The sequence below is a fragment of the Saccoglossus kowalevskii genome, chromosome 2 (genome assembly GCF_978046115.1).
Source record: "Saccoglossus kowalevskii chromosome 2, keSacKowa6.1, whole genome shotgun sequence".
NCBI lineage: Eukaryota > Metazoa > Hemichordata > Enteropneusta > Harrimaniidae > Saccoglossus > Saccoglossus kowalevskii.
Window position 1 is genome coordinate 25,595,958 of NC_140642.1, and position 26,304 is coordinate 25,622,261.

The following is a 26,304-nucleotide window of genomic DNA, read 5'->3' on the forward strand; positions in this document are numbered from 1 at the left end:
GCAAATTCCTCTGGCTTGAGAGTAATTCAGACATGAAAATAAAAATGAGAAATATTTAAGATTAATTACAAATTTAAGATTAGTCTATAAAACAAGAAGTCTCAGGTCTTTGAGATGCACAATGTGAAAGCAATTTTATAATCAATGAAAACAAAGTTTATAATATTAGATACATTCATTGAAATCTAGATGAGATCAGTAGAAAAAGGGGAAATTGGACATAATTTTATGAAGTTAATGAATTAGATGTAATTTAATGTAATTTGCCTTGGCACATGTGTAAAAATTACATTGTTTGCAAACCAATTGAGTGAAACTACCTATACTATATGGTAATTAACTACCTCTCTGCATTTAATGTAAATAATAAAATCTGGAGTCTCACCTTCGTTGCTGGGCACACTCTAAATGTATAAAGTCTCTTGGGTATTATCCTTAAATAGAATTCTTTGATTGTAAGTTGTTTAGGAGATATGTAACAAAACACTTTTTTCAGCTTTCTATGTCTTTCATTGTTTGACCGAAGTAAATAGGCTTCATACCAAATATTAAGACTCTTTTTGGCAACATTCTTTTTCACCTTGCCAGCATCAGTTTCTATTTGAAAATAGACACAATATTGGATTAGTTTTCATGAAGGATAGGAAGACAATTATTATTATCACTCAAAGGATGGGAAGACAATTATCACTCAAAAAATAGTAAGACAATCCTCGGGAGTGGAGCTACGTCAGAAGACGTTCCACATTGCTAAGACGTGCACCACTTTACCATGTATTTCTATGGGCTTTGTGCGCTGCTGAGGAACGTGAAACGCCGAGCGAAGAGCCGGTGAAAATTCGAGAAAACTCAACTTTGAAGTAATTCTGAATAATCAAATTTAAATGCGTTACAACACGCAGGGGTAATCTTGTTACACTGTTCAGGGGAGTCTCAACAACCATCCCATAGTACCGTTTTCTGAGACCATGATCCCTCAATGGCATTCACACAATTATGGAGCAATTCATTACACAAACAATTCAGTAAATTCTGTGCTGCTAAAGTAGTTGTGATTTGATAATTTGATGGCATTTCTAAAAACAAAAATTCACAAAAGACTCCCTGGTTACGGAATCCCAGTAAAAGCATTTTACAATTAATACTTGTGATACTCAACCAGACATGTAGCATTTTCACCAACAATTTGATTTGATACATGAATATACAAGTGTAATTTTTTTTAAAGACCTCCATAAATCCACATCAAATGTGTGAAAATTAGGATCTTACACTGATGGAGAATGAGTACAAATGTATTAGCATATTAACTGTAAATGAATACTGTAAAACACTTTGAAATAGCTGCATACCAGTTGACAGACTTTGACTTCATGCATGAATTGACTGAATCTTAATTTTGCTAAAGCGCCAAACATCATACTGTGAAAATATACTCTATTCTAATTAGCGACATCTTAATTTAGCAAAATTACAGATTAGCTAAATTAGCTAAAACAAGCTATGCATGGCACAGTCCCTGTTAGTTATCAAATTTAAGATATATAGTTTTGGAATATAAACATGTCAGGAATATTATTATGATGATTGTTTAACATTAAAATGATTGACATTTGTATCTGATCTGAGTATTGAGAGTTTTTGCTCTGGAACAGCATTAATAAAAACAAAATCAGCCATTTTTAATACATGTATAATGAATATATAAAATTTGAACATAATCAGTCAAAGCATGTCAGAGATATGGCTCTAGAAGCCCATTTATTAAGACAAAATGGCTGCTAGTCAGCCATTCTGAATCCGATCTGAAAACATAAGTCTCCATTTTCGAACTGATAACGTGCTAGCTAAAAAGCCATGTTTTACAGTATTTAAATGACAATACTCTGTAAACATATATTTATGTTTACATGAACAAATTTACAAGTTGGAGTCAATGACCCTATAAGTAGTTCGTAATAAACATAGCTCTTACCATTAAGTACAAGAATATTAAATTCTCCATTTTTAAGTGTTTTGCCTTGATAAGTAGCTAGAGCTTTGTAACATCCTGTATGAGGCATTTTGATATGTACCATGATTTTATTTTTAACTTCATCTGTGACTTGCCATACTGGTGAAAATGTTTCTGGTTTCAGTTCCCCTACCTGTGAGGAAATTTAACACTCAATATTGAAATACAATTTTTTTTACCATTATTGGCAAGTATTTAATATCAAATAATATACCTCAGATACAGCATCTATATTTAAATACCTGCTCCTCAAAGATATAAAGAAAAAAATCAAACAGTGATTTACAATATTAACCCAAATTACAATACATGTACCAAATCGCATTACCCAAGTGACATATATCAATGATAGGGGGAATAATCCACTATTATTTCCCTAATTATTACTGTGATATTCGTTTGTATAATTGATTCAATATTATTCAATTGTGACCCCGTGCTTTCTTGAATTTCATATATTTAATTTAATTGTCTTAATTACATGTTAAACTCAAGGAGAACTAGCACACATAACGAAAGCAGACTCCATTTCAAGGCTATTCTCTTATTATCCAATCATAGCTCATAGTGCTCATAGCACTATGAACCAATCAGCACCAAGTCCGCCGAAATTTGCTACGGTAGCCGATTCTACCAAGGCTATAACAGGCCTGAATACTTTTTTTAGCAAGCGAGTACATGTAACCCTTTCCAGTGACGAGTAATAAAAGTAACTATTTGACATCGTTTACTTGTTTCCTGTTTCTTTGATTGACAGTCCCTTGCCTTGAACTTTGCACTTGTTAATGAGTCTCAATTCACCTTAAGATATATCCAGGTTACACTATAAAGAGTGGTATTACCTCAGTTACTTGAATTTCATATGGATTATCAAAAGTGGACGCAAGTTTCTGATCACATATATTTCCAAATTCATCCCTTGGTTCAATCGCTAATTCATTGAACTCTCCCTGAGTTACAACAAATGTTGAACTATGCTGAAGAAATGACGTGTTAGAAGCAACTACCTCTCCTGTAAATAGAAAGTCAAACATACTGTAGAATATTTTATTTTCGCTTGGAATTTATTTTCGCTATTTTCACTGAAGGGATGATTCCGTGAAAATAAAATCTAGAGAATATACTTTTTTTCCCATAGTTCACATTAAACTCATCAAAAATCAGTGAAAATATATTCCATACAAAACGCCCAAAAAGCCTTTTCAGCGAAAATTAATTCCAGCAAAAATACAGTATTCCACAGTATTAGAAAAGAAGCATCAGTGATCTAAATGACTTTGATGGACATATCATGGAAACTTCAAGGACCAGAATATATTGTCAGTTTCCAGGACTGGAAGACAGCAAGAACCATCTAACCAATATCTAACGTTGCCAGGACTGGAATATTGCAAAGACTGGAATATATTTCCAGTTTCCAGAACTAGAACACAGGAAAGACCAGATATTAAGTTCCTCAAACTAAAATACAGCAAAGACAGCAATAGATCTTGGACTAAACTGCATTACATAGTCACAGTATAATTAGATAAGCTTGAACATAAATAGTTAGGGCATGTCTGAGATATGAATCTGGAACAGCATTTATTAAAAAAAATATTACTGGCCGCCATTCGGCCATCTTGAATCAGACAAATGGATGTGCATAATTTCAAGATGCATGATGTAAGAGTGATTTGAATATGGGAATGCACACACGCACGAACACATATAGGTCAATCCATAAGTCCCATTTCCGAGATGTGTCCAAACAGGGAAGAAAATAATAACTATAATAAAATCACACAGATATATGATTTCAGATAAAGCTTGATACAGGCATGTGCGTCTAATAAGAAAATTGGGGAAAAGTAATTATAAAATATCAACAAACCAATTCAGGCAATGAATTCTGAAGGTCAGCATGGGATTTCAGTCTTAATATATAATTTAATGTTCTTACAAATACATCCCAAGAGCAATCTAAACTATTTCCCACTGGTCATATTGAATAGTAAACTAAAGAACGTTGATTCACACTTAAACTCACTAAAAATGCAGACCGAATAACTTCTCATCAAAATTGCATATGTATCTTATGTCATTGTGTGTAAATGAAATTTTATGACATTAAAAATAAAAATTGCTTTTATTAATTAAAAATGTTTTAAAACCATCTTTATTCCCCCCCAAATCTTGCTCTTCAAATAATATTACTTATAATATATTAATATTGATTATTATTTTTTGCCAGCAATGTTTACCATTAATACGTATTTGTATACAGAGACTTGTAAGCAATAATAATAAGATATTGTAAATGAGATATGACACTGTCAAATCATTACAAATCCCTACTACAACTGTACTAAGCTGAAGTGTAATATTCTGAAATCTACATCACTTGAAGTTTGAAATGAATCCTAAATAGTTATCTAGCAAAAATGATGAGATTGTACAATTGTGACCAAGATAATTTGGTACAAAGCCCTACGGCAAAAATTCTAGAATCTGTCTTCATTACACCATTACTCACAAAACTACTAATCCCAAAATAACATGTATAGCTTAACATATTACTCACCTGGGTTGACAGTTTTCTCAAATGGACTTCCGCAGATATCAACGCCTCCTAGTTTTACAGATACCGCATACCGGCCTGCTCTATGTACGGTGTAAGTAACTTTAGCCATATTGGACGATTTCTCTGCTTCGCTACCTATTTCCACAATGGGATCAATTTTATGATCACCAAGGTGTATATTCACACTGAGGTTGTCTCGGCTTGATATTGGATACCGTGTACCATTGTTTCTATGACACTGCAGAGAAAGCAGCGTGTAAATAGTTAGATGATTCATGGGCGCTATCAAATAAGAGACATTCAGTAGTCTATAACCTTCAACTTAATGTCATGTTGGTAAATAATCCAATATAACTAACCAGTCAATGCCCTTCAATTTTCAAAAGAATGTCTCCGACATGAGCATATTACATGTGCTGACTATTTAATTTAATTACTGGTGAGCCCATAGCACTTGAGTAAACACTAAGAGGGTAGGATGATAATTTTTAATCATTTGAGGTTAAGCAAGGACGTTAAAAGCTTTCACCCCAGATTCATGATTCATGCCTCATCCTAGAGTTCATTAAATCTAATATAAATCACCTGATAAATTGATTCTAAATATACATATAACGTTTCATGAGAACTTGCCTGACAGTTATTTTGATTTATAACCACCCTATTTGACGTCATACCAGCGGCCCTGGCATTTTGCGGGTTTCCTGACAGCGCACACATCTAACAAATTAGTTTTGAGATAACAGTAAGTCATTCACCTACTGATCTTTTAAGCTGATTAGATCACGGCAGGTGAAAACATTTAAAAGTGTAAGCAATCAAAATATACCTAGTAATATGATAGTGAACCTTATAGATCTTTCCTTATTAGTGAGTACGTATATGTAATTCTATACTTTAACCACTTACACATTACACATAATAATTCGATTTTTTGATAAACAAGTAGAAGTAAAAATTTACTAATTATTGTTCTGATAATTCAAGACAATTGAAAACGAAAATTAGTGGAATGTTTTTTAGCTGTCAGAAACAATTTCATTTAATCAATGTAAATGTGTTTTTTTTTCCTTCTTAATGTGTATATTTGCACAAGTATTATTTGGATAATTAGGACAGTGTAACTTTGCGAGTGTGACTCATTGTAAAGTTGAAAATGTGTAGTAATATCCGGTGTTTTATTACTATAAATATTTGTTAACAATACATATTTTTGATTATTATTTGTCTGGTTATTTAGATTCCCTTGCAGGGTGGTCTATGGACAATTTTATGAAAACCCAATATAGGTATAGGCTTTCTTTTTTACAAAAGATATAATTTTTTTTTTTATTTTTGTTCATCAACATTTTTTTATTTTTTTTATTTTATTTCAGTTTTTCATATCAAATTTTTGTATATACATGTATGTATATAAAAATAAACAATAATATAGATATTGTAGATAAACAAGAATAATAATAAATAAAATATTTTGTGAAAAATAATCAGTATAGCAGTGTTAAAATCAATATTACTTACACTGATAGTAAATGTTAGTGTATCTCCGACAACGGGTGTATCAGACCATCCCCACTGAACCCGACACTTATTCGGATCAAGAAAACTACCAATGATATAATTCAGAAAGCTTGCCGAGTTTAGTCTCGTTTGCGGAGTTCTTCTTGAACGTGAAGTGGAAAACAGCAATCGAGGGTTATCCAATAAATTCTTGCATATGATAATTATTAATATTGGTAAAAGTATGACAAACAGGATGATACTGAAGATAATGCTGACTGTGAAGACAAACAAAACATAAAATATGCATGCATAATTAACTTCTACTACAACAATACCAAGCTATGCTAATTGTAAATGTTCTGCTACACACTAGTCTGACATAAAACCAATTGAAGCATGTAATACGAGATATCCCGAGAATACTGCAATGTGCAAACGAATGTATGAAGGTAAGGCGATTGTATCAACCAACACGTAGCAGAGTGCCAGAGTGCTTTCTTACAATATTCTTGTGATGTACATATTTTGACTGTATTATTATTTTAAAGAGATACAACATTTTCCGTTTTTGAGCTGTGCAAACCTCTGCTAAGGATTCTATTTCTGCCACAATTTATATATCTTCTGTGTTCAATGTGAACACATGAAAGTGTACAAAATGACATCAATAATCCTGAATGTGTCAATGTCAATTGGGGATGTAGTTTACGCTAAATTAGGGCAAATTTGAACAGTGCACATACATTTTTGGAACAAATGCAGATATAGCGGTAATACGGTATTAGATGTATAATAATAAGTATTATGTTAACTGCGATTAATTTTCATGAATGAAATTTTCATAACATAACTGATACAGGATGTAAACAAGCAGCCTGTCGGCTGAGATAGCTCCGCTGTTAGCAATGCACATGGCAATTAAAGAACAGAAGATATCATTAGAAAATGAACAAATCTGAGAGAGGTCCACATGTAGTACCTATATGTATAATATATCAAAGCAATTGGACTTGCGGTTTTCAACAAGAAGTCGAAAATATCACTTTTTACCAAAAATTACAAAAATATTCATCAAAATTAGAGAATTAAAGATATCATTATGAAATGAACAAATCTGAGAGAGGTCCACATGTAGTACCTATATATGTAATATCAAAGCAATTGGACTTGCGGTTTTCAACAAGAAGTCGAAAATATCACTTTTTACCAAAAATTACAAAAAAATTCACCGAAATTAGAGAATTAAAGATATCATTACAAAATGAACAAATCTGAGAGAGGTCCACATGTAGTACCTATATATGTAATATCAAAGCAATTGGACTTGCGGTTTTCAACAAGAAGTCGAAAATATCACTTTTTACCAAAAATTACAAAAATATTCACCAAAATTAGAGAATTAAAGATATCATTACAAAATGAACAAATCTGAGAGAGGTCCACATGTAGTACCTATATATGTAATATCAAAGCAATTGGACTTGCGGTTTTCAACAAGAAGTCGAAAATATCACTTTTTACCAAAAATTACAAAAATATTCACCAAAATTAGAGAATTAAAGATATCATTAGAAAATGAACAAATCTGAGAGAGGTCCACATGTAGTACCTATATGTATAATATATCAAAGCAATTGGACTTGCGGTTTTCAACAAGAAGTCGAAAATATCACTTTTTACCAAAAATTACAAAAATATTCATCAAAATTAGAGAATTAAAGATATCATTATGAAATGAACAAATCTGAGAGAGGTCCACATGTAGTACCTATATATGTAATATCAAAGCAATTGGACTTGAGGTTTTCAACAAGAAGTCGAAAATATCACTTTTTACCAAAAATTACAAAAATATTCACCGAAATTAGAGAATTAAAGATATCATTACAAAATGAACAAATCTGAGAGAGGTCCACATGTAGTACCTATATATGTAATATCAAAGCAATTGGACTTGCGGTTTTCAACAAGAAGTCGAAAATATCACTTTTTACCAAAAATTACAAAAATATTCACCAAAATTAGAGAATTAAAGATATCATTACAAAATGAACAAATCTGAGAGAGGTCCACATGTAGTACCTATATATGTAATATCAAAGCAATTGGACTTGCGGTTTTCAACAAGAAGTCGAAAATATCACTTTTTACCAAAAATTACAAAAATATTCACCAAAATTAGAGAATTGAAGATATCATTACAAAATGAACAAATCTGAGAGAGGTCGACATGTAGTACCTATATATGTAATATCAAAGCAATTGGACTTGCGGTTTTCAACAAGAAGTCGAAAATATCACTTTTTACCAAAAATTACAAAAATATTCACCAAAATTAGAGAATTAAAGATATCATTACAAAATGAACAAATCTGAGAGAGGTCCACATGTAGTACCTATATATGTAATATCAAAGCAATTGGACTTGCGGTTTTCAACAAGAAGTCGAAAATATCACTTTTTACCAAAAATGACAAAAATATTCACCAAAATTAGAGAATTAAAGATATCATTACAAAATGAACAAATCTGAGAGAGGTCCACATGTAGTACCTATATATGTAATATCAAAGCAATTGGACTTGCGGTTTTCAACAAGAAGTCGAAAATATCACTTTTTACCAAAAATTACAAAAATATTCACCAAAATTAGAGAATTGAAGATATCATTACAAAATGAACAAATCTGAGAGAGGTCGACATGTAGTACCTATATATGTAATATCAAAGCAATTGGACTTGCGGTTTTCAACAAGAAGTCGAAAATATCACTTTTTACCAAAAATGACAAAAATATTCACCAAAATTAGAGAATTAAAGATATCATTACAAAATGAACAAATCTGAGAGAGGTTCACATGTAGTACCTATATATGTAATATCAAAGCAATTGCACTTGCGGTTTTCAACAAGAAGTCGAAAATATCACTTTTTACTAAAAATGACAAAAATATTCACCAAAATTAGAGAATTAAAGATATCATTACAAAATGAACAAATCTGAGAGAGGTCCACATGTAGTACCTATATATGTAATATCAAAGCAATTGGACTTGCGGTTTTCAACAAGAAGTCGAAAATATCACTTTTTACCAAAAATTACAAAAATATTCACCAAAATTAGAGAATTGAAGATATCATTACAAAATGAACAAATCTGAGAGAGGTCCACATGTAGTACCTATATATGTAATATCAAAGCAATTGGACTTGCGGTTTTCAACAAGAAGTCGAAAATATCACTTTTTACCAAAAATTACAAAAATATTCACCAAAATTAGAGAATTAAAGATATCATTAGAAAATGAACAAATCTGAGAGAGGTCCACATGTAGTACCTATATGTATAATATATCAAAGCAATTGGACTTGCGGTTTTCAACAAGAAGTCGAAAATATCACTTTTTACCAAAAATTACAAAAATATTCATCAAAATTAGAGAATTAAAGATATCATTATGAAATGAACAAATCTGAGAGAGGTCTACCCAAGGTACATATACACCAAGTATCAAAGCATTCAGGCTTGTAGTTTTCAAGAAGAAGTCGAAAAAGTAAAACATTGACACGGACGACGGACGACGACGACGGACGACGACGACGGACAATCACTCATATGATAAGCTCCGCTCGACAAAGTCGACAGCGGAGCTAAAAAAAACAGGAATAATTTACAAAATAGCAGCAATATATTGCCACTTGATTGGAATTCAGCCTCTCAATGATTGATTGTGTACAGTATGATATAAATGTAAGTATCAACCAGATGAATAATGCTGAATTGGTAAAACTCTCAATCTCTGAGTCATTCAACTTTGATAGAATGTGAAATCTACAATATTACAACAGCTGCTATAATTTTGAGCCACAGTTGTATGTGATTGTCAACTCTTGGTGGCGCTCTACAATTTCAAGCTATGCTGAATATAGTTTGCATTGACAATATTCTGTTAAAGTTGTCAAGCTAGTTCAGAAATAAATTAGTTTGTTGTATCATGTTTATCATCAGGCAAAGAATATTTCGTTCAAATTCAGTGAATCCTCCTTAAAAATACTGTATTTTATTTTCAGCAGGAAAAACAACATTAAAATGGTGGGAAATGATTTATTAGAAAATAATAGAAGTGACTACAAATGTAACACAAAACAAACTCTGACATTTTGATTGGAATGAGGTGAATACACAGCAGATTATGCTAAACTTATTTCTGGCACATTTTTTTTTCAACAATCAGGTGGAAACAAGAAAAAGATCTCCCGAATCCAACGGCTCTATTGTGAAGATATGATAAAAAGATTAAAAATTTAAATTTAAATTTTGTGTAAACAAACAAAGTATTTTGCAGATACCATACTTGTCCAACTTATCGCCCAGGTTAGGTGTTTTTTAGAAAGTCTGTGAAAGATTTGCCAAATGATAATTTTGTTAATCATGTGCCAGATTAGAGGGAAAAGTACATCTTTTTTGGTGGAATGAAAATTGTGAAATGATCGTCTTTGATTTCTACAACACTTTTTTACAATTCACAATTACCTATGTTGAATGTTTTTGAAAAAACACAAACTTTTGATTCAAAGCAACTTCTGCCATGATGTTTTCTGAATGATTTGACCTGTAACAATGCCCTCTGACCCGACAGGTCTAGCCTGTTATGACCAATCAGTATTTTGTGTTGTACTGACACTGTCACACAAATTTACAAGTCTTTCTGAATACTGACAATGTAATTTTTCAAAAAACGTTACCGAAGTGAATTACAAATGTTTAACTTTTGATTTCTTGGCACTGACTCAACAAAAAAAAAAGATTTTTGAATGGCAAACTGAGTATGGAAAACGTATTTAACACTTTTCCCGAGCGCGAACAAGTCATGTTGAATTATAGTTTACCCATTCACTATAGTCAGGATGGACACTATTCAGAAAAGTAAAACGACGTTCAATGACGGGGTTCCATGATTTGATGGTTTAATTTGGAATGTTATTGCGGGGTTGGTGCATAGTCGAGCATGGTCGCTAAGACAGACAAGTAGGTATTTTGTATGTGGCACTTAGAAACCACACCAAACTTTGACAGCTACACCACAAATCCATTGACATGCCACAGATACCCAGATTGAATTATGTAATTGTTGACTTACGAAACGTCATCTTTGGTGTTCTCGTTGCTCTAACGTAATGTCTCCATGCTTCACTTCTAAAATCTACTTGGTTCTTTGCTTGGTGTAATTCTTTTAAATTGCTCCTGAAGATCATGAAATCCTCGAATGTTATACGCAATGTAAGCAGAAGGTCAAAGTCATTTAGGTCTAGGTCGGCTAATACATACAAATTAGTGAAGCCATGTAAAATTAATCTGCAAGTGAAATAGAAATGCAGGAGGGGAAAAAAACATTAAGCATGCAGGAGGGACAATATACCGTACAAGGTTTTAACAAATAACAATAAGGGTGCATAACGTAAATGTGACATAAATATAATAATCAAAATCACATGATATTAACTCATACACATTGTGAGAGTTTAGTTTAATCACAGAAACAGGTGCAAATATATAATAATGCAATAAACTTTTATGTAATGCTAGTGAAAATGATAACATTCAAAAGAATCAATGAATATTTCCAAAAAATTATTTGAGAAAAGTTTTTATAAATAATATCAATGAGTTTGAGAAAATTGATGTTTGGCTTCATGTAATGTAATGTAATGTAATGTAATTCAATTACCCGGTAAGTTATTGTCTCATCCTCAACACAACACTAGTACATTGACAACATCAGACTTGAATATTAGATCACAAACTTTTAAATGCTCCAACTCTGGCAAACAATGCTAAAAACCAACAAAGAGGCTTTGACAAGAACACTAGGATTCAATTTAAATCAAACAGTTGAGTTTATTTGAGAAACATTTTTTATTAAACTGAATGAAGCACAATAATCTAATTATCAGCATTCCTGCTGATGCCGAATTCCAAAAAGTTTTTCTTTTTCAGTTTGCGATATAAAATATTTGTTTTCATACCAAATTTTCAACACAATTAGTTGACACATAAACTCTATGAGAAGCTAAGTTTTTCAACCTTGACATGGTTGAGGTCTGCTTCAAATGATTAACAACTGTTACACATTGTAGAGGTGTACACTGTTGATTCATTCACTAACGAATGCGACTTGGGGGGAACCTTGGTTAAGGTTCGCAGGTGCTTGTGTTTGACCGAGCCTGGTTTACGCCAGGATAGCGCATTGAATTGCCATTTGATAGGGATATGGCCGCACAGCCCTGTCATGTAGTCCCAAACAGGAAATGACTTCTGTGGCAAAATGCACTATGTGTCAGCACTTGCACTTGCAATTTGTACATACAAATGTACAAAAAAAAAATCAGGAGAGACAACAGTGACATTCAGAACTGTCGCCTGGCACAAAAACATTTAAAAAAAAAAATAAAAAAATTATTAGGAAATTTTGATAGACACTATTTTTTGTGTAGTAATGCTTTACAAAATGGATTTATAAGGTAAATGTTTCAAAAATTCTAGTTTTTTACAGTGGCCCACATGTGTCACAAAAATTTTTGACTTTCTGCAACATAAACTTAATTTATACAAGCAGCCTATCGGCTGAGATAGCTCGCTGTTAGCAATGCACATTTCAATTAAAGAACTGAAGACATCATTAGAAAATGAACAATATGTATAGTATCAAAGCAATCAGACTTACAGTTTTTAACAAGAAGTCGAAAATATCACTTTCTACCAAAAATGACCAAAATATTCATTAAAATTAGAGAACTAAAGATATCATTACAAAATGAACAAATCTGAGAGAGATCCACATGTAGTACCTATATATGTAATATCAAAGCAATCGGACTATTGGTTTTTTACAAGAAGTCGAAAATATCACTTTTTACCAAAAATGACAAAAATATTCACCAAAATTAAAGAATCGATGATATCATCACGAAATGAACAAATCTGAGAAAGGTCTACATGTAGTATCTAAATATATAATATCAAAACAATTGAACTATTGGTTTTTAACAAGAAGTCGAAAATATCACTTTTTACCAAAAATTACAAAAATATTCATCAAAATTAGAGAATTGAAGACATCATCACAAAATGAACAAATCTGAGAGAGGTCCACATGTAGTAATTATATATGTAATATCAAAGCAATTGCACTTGCGGTTTTTAACAAGAAGTCGAAAAAATCACTTTTTACCAAAAATGACAAAAATATTCACCAAAATTAGAGAATTGAAGATATCATCACAAAATGAACAAATCTGAGAGAGGTCCACATGTAGTACCTATATATGTAATATCAAAGCAATCGGACTATTGATTTTTTACAAGAAGTCGAAAATATCACTTTTTACCAAAAATGACAAAAATATTCACCAAAATTAAAGAATCGAAAATATCATCACGAAATGAACAAATCTGAGAAAGGTCTACATGTAGTATCTAAATATATAATATCAAAGGAATTGAACTATTGGTTTTTAACAAGAAGTCGAAAATATCACTTTTTACCAAAAATTACAAAAATATTCACCAAAATTAGAGAATTGAAAACATCAACACAAAAAGAACAAATCTGAGAGAGGTCCACATGTAGTACCTATATATGTAATATCAAAGCAATCGGACTTGTGGTTTTTAACAAGAAGTCAAAAATATCACTTTTTACCAAAAATGATAAAAATATTCACCAAAATTAGAGAATTAAAGATATCATTACAAAATGAACAAATCTGAGAGACGTAGGACCTATATATGTAATATCAAAGCAATTGCATTTGCGGTTTTTAACAAGAAGTCAAAAAAATCACTTTTTACCAAAAATGACAAAAATATTCACCAAAATTAGAGAATTGAAGATATCATCACAAAATGAACAAATCTGAGAGAGGTCCACATGTAGTACCTATATATGTAATATCAAAGCAATTCGACTTGTGGTTTTTAACAAGAAGTCGAAAATATCACTTTTTACTAAAAATTTTAAAAATATTCACCAAAATTAGAGAATTAAAGATATCATTACAAAATGAACAAATCTGAGAGAGGTAGTACCTATATATGTAATAACAAAGCAATTGCATTTGCGGTTTTTAACAAGAAGTCGAAAAAATCACTTTTTACCAAAAATTACAAAAATATTCACCAAAATTAGAGAATTGAAGATATCATCACAAAATGAACAAATCTGAGAGAGGTCCACATGTAGTACCTATATATGTAATATCAAAGCAATCGGACAATTGGTTTTTTAGAAGAAGTCGAAAATATCACTTTTTACCAAAAATGACAAAAATATTCACCAAAATTAAAGAATCGAAGATATCATCACGAAATGAACAAATCTGAGAAAGGTCTACATGTAGTATCTAAATATATAATATCAAAGCAATCGGACTTACAGTTTTTAACAAGAAGTCGAAAATATCACTTTTTACCAAAAATGACAAAAATACTCACCAAAATTAGAGAATTGAAGATATCATCACGAAATGAACAAATCTGAGAAAGGTCCACATGTAGTACCTATATATATAATATCAAAGCAATCGGACTTACAGTTTTTAACAAGAAGTCGAAAATATCACTTTTTACCAAAAATGACAAAAAAATTCACCAAAATTAGAGAATTAAAGATATCATTAAAAATGAACAAATCTGAGAGAGGTCCACATGTAGTACCTATATATGTAATATCAAAGCAATTGCACTTGTGGTTTTTAACAAGAAGTCGAAAATATAACTTTTTACCAAAAATGACAAAAATATTCACCAAAATTAGAGAATTGAAGATATCAACATGAAATGAACAAACCTAAGAGAGGTCTACCCAAGGTACATATACACCAAGTATCAACGCATTCAGGCTTGTAGTTTTCAAGAAGTCGAAAAAGTAAAACATTGACACGGACGACGACGGACAGTCACTCATATGATAAGTTCCGCTCGACAAAGTCGACAGTGGAGCTAAAAACAACAAGCCATGCATGACACAGTCCCAGTTAATTATCAAATTAAAATGATTGACATTTGTATCTGATCGTCAAACAAGTACTTGTCCATATTGAAAGATATTGCTCTGGAACAGCATCCAAAATCAGTCATTTTGAGTACATGTATATATATAACATGATGTATAACGAATATATAAAATTTAAATATAATAAGTCAAAGCATTCAAGAAATATGGCTCTAGAAGCCCAATCATTAAAACAAAATGGCAGCCAGTCAGCCATTTTGAATCCAATCTGAAAAATAAAATGACGAGCATCAGGAACCAAGAATGTCTAATGTATGTACCAAGTTTGAACGAAATCCACCCATAAATGCTTGATATTTGATGATTTTTTAGCACAAAAATGGCCACAATGTGGCCATTTTGAATAGGATAGTCAAACCAATATATCTGTTCATCTATGACATGATGTATAATGAATATTTAAAATTTGAAAATAATATTATATTGAAGTCAGAGATATGGGTCTAGAAGCCCATTCATTAAAAGAAAATGGCCGCCAGACAGCCATTTTGAATCCGATCTGAAAAATAAATAATGTGCATCAAGAACCTGTAAAGTCTAATATATGTACTAAGTTTGAACGAAATCCATCCATAAATGCCAGAAATGCTTGATATTTGATGATTGTTTAGCACAAAAAAGGCCACTATTTGGCCATTTTGAATGGGATCGTCAAACCAATATATCTGTCTATCTATGACATGATAGATAATGAATATTTAAAATTTGAATATAATCAGTGAAAGCAAGTCGGAGATATGGCACGAGAACCACATTCATTAATACAAAATGGCCGCCAGTGGGCCATTTTGAATCTTATCTAAAAAACAAAATTATTTGCATCAAGGTCCCATAATGTCTAATGTATATACCAAGTTTGAGCAAAATCCATCTTTAAACAGCCAAAAAATGGTTGATTTTTAGGATTTTTAGCACACAAATGGCTTCCATTCGACCATCTTGAATCAGATCGTAAAACAAAATGATGTGCATCAAGGTCCTATAATGTCTAATGTATATACCAAGTTTGAACAAAATCCATCTGTAAACAGCCGAGAAATGCTTGATTTTGGTGAGTTTTAGCACATAAATGGCCGCCATTCGGCCATCTTGAATCATATCATGAAACAAATTGACGTGCATACCGGTATGTATAATATCATGTATGATGTATGTGTGAAGTTTGATTGTAATTGGTCCAGGCATTTCTAAGATACAGGTCTGGACACACGCACAGACGCACGCACACACGCACACGGAGATCAAAACATAAGTCCCCGTTTTCGGACTGCGTCCGAACGGGGACTAAAAATTTAATTTATAAAACTAAACATTAAATTCTAGCAATAAAAACTTGATTTCTTGGGACACAGCAAAACATTATTTTTTTGGAACACAAATTGAATTTACACATTAAACAAAACTTTAAATTCTCACAACAGAAACTTAATTGCTCATAAAGCAACTCCAATACAACTATAGCTTGTGTTTATTTTTATTTGCTTTTTTTTCACAAAATGTATCTCTAGCTGCATTTATTTTGTTGTATCTCACATTGACAGCAGTATTAACAAGTAGGGGGGAATACCCACCAAACATTTTAATTCCATTTGTTACAACACAATGGTTTTTCTCCCCAAAATATATTTTGTACTTTTTAAAAAAACAAAAAGTTAATGACAATAAAACAATTATGATAAATTGGCCCTATTTATCAGATTGAATGCCTGAAACACAATTGTATAACCAGGAAGTAATTTGAAGTATTGTAATTTGTACACAAAGATACATTAATTGCTTCATTAAATTTGTACATTAATTGCTTCATTAAATTTGTACATAATAATTGCTTCATTATATTTTCTACATTAATAGCTTCATTATATTTTGAATGAAAACATAAATCAGTTTCAACATATAAATGTAATTTAACATTAAGGGTGACACCGCCAAAATTCTAATAATAATCAGTCAATTGTAATTTTTCACCATTGGAATAACTTAATTAAATTAGCATAGCCCCCATTACCTTGTGCACTAATTCTAAATCACTAAAATGATATACCAGTCATTAAAAATTCCATGGTATAATTACCGGTAATTATGCAGGCAATAAATATATAGTTCTCAATACATAATATAAATATTTAATTGGCATTTTAAATTTCTTTTTCGAGTGATTTCAAGAAATTGTGATTTAGCTATGCTTTTCCACATGTATAATATTTCAGTATGTATATACATGTATATGTAACAAATACAAATACAAATATGTGACAGGGTTCTCATTTGTTTTTGTAATAAGGTTATTGCAAAATGCGTACACAAATGCAAAGTGGCAGATTTGACTCTGAATAAAAACATACATGTATGTATTGCCAGCATACAAAGTCAGATTGATTGAAATCAAAAATACAGAAAGGGAAACTACACAGGAAGTTATGATTCTAACATTTAACAAGGTAGCAGATTATTCAGGAGACACAAAACAAAGCAGACAATATTAACAGCAAGTAATTTGACTAATCCAACTTACCTATCTAAATATTCTTGTAGTCCCTTTCCTTCAAGCCATTCTTTCATATTTAACTCATCTTGTAATAGCTGTATGGCAAAAGATATCAACATTTTGGCATCTGTATCTAAGTGCTGGAAGCGTGTGTTTGTCTCTACATCAATACCAGCCAATTCTTCAAGGTACTTACAATCTGCAATGAAGTAAAATAGTATCCGCGAATTGAATATTGTACCCAATAAAACAGATCATCTTGTTCAGTTGAGTAGAAGCATTGTTTCCTGATGCAAAACAGCCTGGAGGCTACCCACTGGGGTATCAGCCACTCTGTGTTCTGGAGACGAAGCCGTCTTGAAAGGGCATCTGCCAAACTGTTCCTCACCCATGGAAGGTGGTGTGCGGTTAGCTCCACATTACATTGTATTCCAGGCAGCAAAGAAGAATTTGCTTTGCTAGGACTGACAACTATGGCAATGCGTCCCCCCTCCTTGTTGAGGAAGACCACCGCTGTGTTGCCTGTGCAGAGCAGGACTCTGTGGTCTCGAACTACGAGTAGAAAGTGTGGTAGTGCTAAGTGCACTGCTTTCAGTTCGAGCCGGTTGATATGGTGGTCGCAAACTAATGCGGGGGCCATATACCTTGGGCTTGTTCGTCCAATAGATGCGCTCCCCAACCTTGGAGGGAGGCATCTTTTCCAGAGTCATAGCTGCCAGTGATGACCACCAGGGCAGGGCTTCCTTCGCTTGGTCCGAGATCAATAGTTCAATCAATCTAGTTCCCGTAGAAGAGCTCGGTGTTGTAGCAACAAGTGTTGTACCAGGCAGCTGCGTAACGCGACCTGGGAAACTACCCTTCGAACTGAGGTCATCATTCCAAAGATCCGCATTAGTTCTCGGAGGGACACTGAGAGAATAGGCATTCGGCTAGGCTGCTTAGCGCCAAGCAACACTCGCCCAAAATGGATTTTCTGCATCTTTGATTCTAGCATTAATGTTCACGTCTTTGTACGAAAAGTCATGCACTCCAAATTGATAACATTCATTCCAAGACCACTAAGCAAATAGATTGAAATACCAGTTACATCACTCATGAAAATTGATGATTCAATTACTGGCCGGGATAGCTGTATTTAGTCGGGCAGACGACTTTTAGCATTCTTTTTTTACTATGCTGATGTTTCATTGTTTGCATTTAGTATATACCAGTCAGACACTGACAAGTAATTAATTAAGTACTGTAAAATTTCTTTTTGAGGCCGCGGCTTTAATTAAAGTTCATTTTTTCAATGGACGAATTCAGATGCGTGAAGTCTTGGTGCGGCTTTAATTAGAGCATTCACTTCGGTTACAGAGGGAATTTTTTTCAGAAAACAAAGGCCAGAAGGGATAATAATATGCTAATGAGATGCACGACACTCGATTGCAACTTTGTTGCGATTCTAAGGCACTTTCGGAATTTTAGACACAGACAAACTTATACACAAATGAAATTTCACACTGTATAACATACTGCACAATAAATAATATCTACAAATAGATTTGTATGCATTTGCAGATTACGGTACTGTATACTACAATCTCTTGAATAGACTAATTCGTTAGCACTAGTCACTCTTTTAGTAACCGTGCAGACAGCCGTCTGACACAGTCGATTGCGGCATGTTCGACTTCCGGCAGAGTGACTGTACATTCCATGTTTAATCTAGACATCGGGGAAATTAAAATAAAAAAAGTCAATCAAAAAAAAATGATAACGAAAAAAATACTCAGTATATTATTTAATGTAATATATTTATTTTCTTTTTTTTGATAACAAAAAGTATATTCTTAAAGAAGTCAAAACAAAAACGAATGCATTCTTAGTAGCAAATGATCATGGTAACGGTCATGCTGCGTTTCACACAAGTGAATAACTTACTTGTTTTCGAAGTGTTACAATTGCTGATTATTAATCAGTAGTGATTACAATAATGTACAAAAAATAAATTCGCAAGCGAATGATTTTGGTCGCATATAAACGATCCGATACGATATCCGCCATGTTAGTTCAAACATCTTTAGTGACTTGAAACTGTTATGTTGACCTGATAGGTCAAGTTGCTAATTAACCAATGGAAACGCTGGATCGTGCCAACGTGATTAAATTACCATAGTCATTTAAATATGTTAATGTAGTTCAGCGACCTCATGGTAAACGAAACACGGAAGAGATTTACCGTTGTTGTAGTGCGATCGCTTGGCTTTGATTTTGATGGGAAAACGGCATGATTTTTTTTAAATCAAGAAATTAGTTGTTTTCGAAAGATAAGCTGAGCATTGAAGAAGAATTTAACACTTTTGAAGATAATAACAGCTGATTGCCGAAATGCAGTTTACCCAGTCACGTTACCCACAATAAACCTGTACTCTGGAATAAGCGTCAATGACTACGGAAAACCTTAATTAGACTCTAATTTAAGCGTCAGGAATCATTTAAATTTCGAAAAATTATGCCTTAATTTAAAATTAAATGGTATATCTTTTTCTGAAATATGTGGTGGCTGTTTGGTTTGTGAAAGTTTGGGGTGCGGCTTATATTGCAGACTTTTCCCTGGGATCAAAACTTGTCAATTTCAACATGAAACAATGTCTCAAGTTAGGGGTGCGGCTTCTATTAAAGCTGCGGCCTCAAAAAGGAAGTTTACGGTAAGTATTAACTAAGTAAACTGTTAGGGACATAGTCAATATGGGACTCATATCATGGGTCTTATTTAGGAAATTCCTGCCAGAGCAACTGCACAAATCATAAAGGCAAATTAATAACAGCTTCTAACAATGGTATTCCCAGATTGATACCAGTTGTTAATGACACATAAAACATTAATTCTTGCCTCCGATGTAAAAGACCAGTTACTGTGGCAAAGCCCTACTCACTGCGAAGGCTACTCACTAAGAAAGCCACTCATCGCAAAGCTACTAGTATAAAAACTTTAAAAAATATTATGAAAATTTTGCATTAATACTCCTGATAATTCACTCACAAATTTACTATGACTAAACTGTTTATTTTAATATGCTGACTTCCAATGGTTTACTACTTACAAGTTATAGTACGATATCACATGAATCTTATGGTCTTGGCATTTTTAATTATTTAAATATGGTGCAATACTATAGGCAGAGCACTGTACTAATACCACAGGCATTGTACTAACCCTTATCTGGTCATGTCAATGCAAGCGTACATGGGTCTGGCAGGATAAGTGTTAAACCATATGTGATAGTTACAGCATATAAATCACATGTGTGAAGCAAGAGTGGTTCATGTGGCATAACCATCAAATGATTGTCTGAGAAGTTTTGACCAATCAAATTGTAACTGAGTTTGTATAACTTGTATATTTATTAACATTGTAATCTTATCAAAACCTAAGTCAGGATTACAAAGTTCTCTTTCGAATTTGCAGAATTATTGTGAAAATTGGAAATTAACTATTAGTATTTTAATATAAAAATTATGATTTTGAATAAAAAAGTAGGAAATACAGATTTTGCATTAATTGGCAAATGAAAAGTACAAATAGAAACCAAATTATCGCATTTAGGAATTACCTTCAATCAGGGATCTTGCCAGCCCAAAGTGAGTGCCGGTCGGTCATGAATATTAATGAGCTATATGAATATTAATTAGCAATAAATATTAATGAGTTCGGTCGCAATGCAAATATTTTTGGAATTAAGACATGTTTCATAATTTAGAAGAGTTTGAATTTAAAAATTAAATATATTCGAAATGCGAATGCTGCAGACTAAAAAACAGAAACAAATAAATTATTGTTGCAGTATTAAAGTCTATTGTAAAAAGTTAAATAAAACGCATTTGAAAAGTTTCAGCCAGGAATATGTTCACGGTATTATTTACTCCAAATACATTCTCCTTCAAAAATCGACCACGTAATTATTTGGAGTATTGTTGTAATTTATTATTCGTACCATCAACTTCTAAAACGTATATATTCACAGTAATGAACGAACAAATAAAACTTCTGAACTTTCAAAGTTACGACGTGACATAACTTACTTCGCAATGTTATACACTGATTATACCAATAATTCCTCTTACTCAGTCATGATGCCAAGCAAAGAATGTTACTTTGTTTTTTTGATATGAGATAAAAGTAAAATTTGACTTAGTTTTATCAAGAGTGGATATTTTTGATCACTTGATCGCTTCGGTAAAAACACGGCCCGCCATGATGTTTGTGACGTATTAGTTGACGCGCATGTGTTGACCCGAACTCTGCACAGTTCGATACACGTTACTTATCATCACTGCACAAGGCAGCTTTGCATAGAATCGTTTGCATACTCGAATATGTTCGAACCACAAGACCCCGTCGGTTAACACAGTTACGCTTAAGCCACCGTGTTACTTTAATCACTTTAATAAATTGTTTTACGTCCTAAATCTGAAATTGAATTAAAACATACATGTTTTACGCTTGGAAAGTGCAGTCCTTTCAAAGTTATCAAGACATTACATTATACAATAAATTACTAACTTTATAAACTTATTAGAACCTGTTAGAAGCTGTTAGATGCGGTGAATCGAATCCGTTCAAGCTAGAAATAGTATTGAAATATTCACCAGAAAACAAGACGAACGGATTTGTTAGGAAATCCCTTCGAGTAAATTTAGTGTTTAATGTTTCTTCCCCCATCTTATGTACATAAACAGAACGCTGTTTTCCCTAGTTTTAGTTTATCACGTGCGCCATTTCACTAAAATAACATTACCTTGCAAAACATAGTCCGTGATAAAACAGTTTGTATTTACGTTTTTACTAAAGTCTGACATTAATAAATAGTCACAGATGTTTTTTCCCACTTTTTGTAATACATTTTCAGATGTAACAACTACAGGAAAATGATCGTACGTAGTGAGGTGATTGACCACAAAATTGAAGGCTGCCTGTGGCATTGGCTGGTTCCCGCCTCAAGTGTCATGGCGTACCAAGCCACAAGAGGCCGGTAACTAGTAACGAATCCGGCATTCCGATTGGTCTATCACTTTCTCATTGCTTGTTCTATTTCCCTTGGTTACCTGACGTCAGCGCTTACGCCTGTGGTCCTAGAGCAGGGGTTTCCTTTTACTTTCAAAAGTTGGACGAATAAAAAACTGTTTCTTTTGTTATAAATTTGCACAGAAACAGCGAGGAATGTTAGAAACATCTCAAATATGTAAGTCTAAGCAAGCAGTATGTATGAGCATGGAAAATTACGTCACTCAGTCACGTTCCTTCCGGCCAGAAAACCGGCCCAAATGGAACAATATGGCGATTACTAGTTACCTGCGTCCTAATGACCATTTGCAAAGGACGCCGGAAACCAGCGAACCTGTGGCAGAGGCACTATTGCATAAAGCACAAAAGCCTCTGGGAAGGAAATTGGTGTTGACCCGATGGGTCAATAATTCCATTAACCAATCAAAATGCCGCATGGTAATGCCGGTAGAATCCAAAGTTTTCCGAATGGTAATGATCATAAAAATTACATTGCGGAAGTAAAGCGATGTCGTAGCATGATGTGTTGACATCGATTTCAGTTGAAAACTGCGTGATGGTTATCAAAAAAGGTGATTATCAATTTTTAAAAGGTAAAATAGGTCTTGAAAGAAGAGTTTTTACATGAATCACGATGATAACAGTTCAAATGTATTTTACCAAATCACACAATAAACACGTTGATTTTTTTCTTGAGTAGCGTAATCTATCAGATCGTGAACTCTGCTTTGACCATGTTATATCGAGGTGAAATTGATTTTGAAAGAATTTTAGCTTTCAATCTAAAGACTGTGTCTATCGCAGAAAGTATTTACTTACAAACAAAGAGGTGCTAATTTCACAAAATTTACTAGATGCTACATGTCGTGCGACTAGGTCTATTGTTTACAAATTTTAATCCATAACTGGCAGGATGCGTGTCATTTTATACATAATTATAATAACAATCGGACAATAGTCCTGGATGCTAATTTTGAGTGCCGGTTGGGGCCGACCACCAGCGTGGCAAGATCCCTGCCTTCAATGCAAATGATACATTCAAATCTTGCATTAAATCACTAATTTTAAAAGCCAAAAAAGCTATTATTTAATAAGACAATTAGTTTATTTATTTTCACTAATACTCAAATTAAAATACTATTATTTATTTAACACCATGGTTGGGCCATTTTTTTTACGACAGCAAAGCGCGAGGAGAATATGACAGCAACAAACTAGATCAGCAAGGAAAAATAAAATCAATTTTAAATGACAACTTAGCATATGAAAAACTTCATCTGAAATTGTGTGAAAAATTGTGTTTAAGGGTTTCTAATTGGGTCATTATCCAATACAATTACAAATAATGACAAATAAACATGACAAAGTTCCCATACTAAGCAGGATAAAATTTAATCAGAACAAGACATTGAAATTACGCCAAAAACCAAAATGTTAGATTCTAGAAATTGTTTAAATTTCGCTTCGTCGTCATTAGCCAAGGACCAAATTTATATACTTATTAAAAGCTTTAAACACTGACCTTATAATAAATTTTGTAAATTATGTATATTCCATTTTTAATGTTGTTGATATTTAGTGACCATATCGCTATACAACTTTGACATGGTGTTGTGTCAATAACAGTAATATAACAATTCTTAACCACAATATCCCTCCAGAGAAGATAAAAACAGTCTAACAAAACAAATTAAGAAAGAAAAATTACAAATCTCCAAACTCATTCAAATCACAGTTACTGTTTGATAATAAAACTGGCCTTAATGAATCAAGTTACGGTATGAGAAGTGACATATGTTTATTGCTCATAATAGAAATAAATTTATCACTCTCACTGGTTCCAGAATTATTAATTATGTGTTTCTGATTTGTTAAATAAAAGCAGTCCACATGTATATGACCTGTATGCTTGGCAATTCATAACAAAGTGTTTTTTATCTTCAACTTTGTTTTGTGTACATTGGTCACATGTTCTAGAATTAACTGCAATCTGTTTGTGTCAACCAGTTTCAATTTTAAGACAATGATTATTTTTGTAACCATTGCCAATCCCTCCGGGGGGGATGTGTAAGTGTTGATAAAATTATTATTACTAATTCTAAAAACAAATTCACAAATAGCTTAATACAATTCAATTTGTCGCAACTATTCTGAGTGGATGGACTTTTGACCTCATAATCCACCTCATAACCAGGTAACAGCTTATAACCAAGGACAATCTATAATGTATTAATCTCTTGGACGTACTGTTATGTCAATGATACTGTAAATGCATTAATTATTCACTGGGCTTTAATTTCGTTATTTTTTATGAAATTAAATCTACGTGAACAATAACAATAAAACTCAATGTTCCCTTGACAAAATCATGAAATTAATAAAACACAGTGAATATGCTCAAAACATCAAAATAGTGAATTTAAAGTGCCTGTGCAATGCCCACCCACAAGCTTCCCATTTTAGATCTGTGCCCCACTGAAGTGGGCAATTATTGATTTTTTTGCTGAAAATGATTACTCGTATCCAAGTAAATTTGAGATATTTCCCGTGCTGTAGCCATGCCCACCTATCCTGAAACGGTTGACTGTTTCCGGATTTCCGACTCTCGCCGAAAGTGCGCCACCAAATACAAAAATATGAGAGGAAGCTTTTATATCACTGTGTCATTAAACGTAGAAATGTACTTTTAAACGATATACATTTTTTAATCGGCGTTTCTTTTGTCTATTTAATTTTATTTTTGAGAGAGCGAATTTTTAGAAGTTGTTTTCACAACAAACTTTTATGATGGTTAAACGTTGTGTTGTGGGCAGTTGCAGTAATGCATATAGTCATAGTGTAAGTATTTCCACGTTTCCAATCGATCCGAAGGTGCGAAATCGGTGGACGAAAGCCGTGAAAATAACGAGAAAAGGTTGGGGTGGACTTCCTCGTAACATATGCATATCGTCATATGCAGTGTTCACTTCACCTCATATTCTTTTTTTTTTTTGAAAAACTGTCCTTGTCCATGACAAAACAATTAGGTTTTAACGAGAAACGCCGACAATACAAAACGTTTTCGAAAAAATAGATTCCGGACCAGCCCATGATCACTGAGACGGATTTCAAAAGGAAGAGAGACGTCAAGTATGTGTTTCAAATGATTTGATTTTTTTGCGATCCTGATTATCGCTTTATAGAGACCACCCGTGTTATGTAAAAAGGTAGCAGTAATTTTAATAATGACACAAAAACGAAGCGTCGGACAAACAGGAAATTACGCAGCCCTCAGGCTGTTTTCATTTTCGCAGGCTGTGTCTGAATTGTTCGGTTATTGGTGTTGAATGTTGAATTCACACCTTTGTTGCTTTTACTTGCAGCTTGATTGGCGTAATAATTTACGGAATAAGAATCCGGGCTTGAGCTGTCAATGTATTTTTTTAATATGATGTCATAATCATGAAAATCACGCTAAATCCACTCTGAATTTGTCTGTATGTGAGTCGCTCTCAATAATTTTTGTTATCCAATTAAACGCCGCCATTCATGCACTTGTCCCCCTCATGACCCGACGCGTTCACCCATGACAACGCGGCAGTCATTTATTCAGTAACTGTGTTTTGTCGTTTTTTT

General features: G+C 32.9%; 1 protein-coding gene across 2 annotated transcripts in view; it reads right to left on the reverse strand.

Moving 5' to 3' along the window:
- The window catches only part of LOC100371431 (apoptosis-resistant E3 ubiquitin protein ligase 1-like), a 44,283-nt gene that overhangs the window by 17,139 nt on the left and 840 nt on the right, over positions 1-26,304 (reverse strand). Inside the window, exons 2-8 of one of the 2 annotated variants that reach the window (XM_085493569.1) lie at positions 17,670-17,841; positions 11,222-11,325; positions 6,099-6,355; positions 4,578-4,815; positions 2,857-3,026; positions 1,976-2,147; positions 386-597 (exon numbers count right to left, since the gene is read on the reverse strand). In XM_085493569.1, coding sequence (XP_085349695.1) covers positions 386-597; positions 1,976-2,147; positions 2,857-3,026; positions 4,578-4,815; positions 6,099-6,355; positions 11,222-11,325; positions 17,670-17,841 — 1,325 coding nt within the window. Of the gene's footprint in view, positions 1-385; positions 598-1,975; positions 2,148-2,856; positions 3,027-4,577; positions 4,816-6,098; positions 6,356-11,221; positions 11,437-17,669; positions 17,842-26,304 lie in introns of both variants that reach the window. The other variant, XM_085493563.1, reaches the window with a different exon arrangement.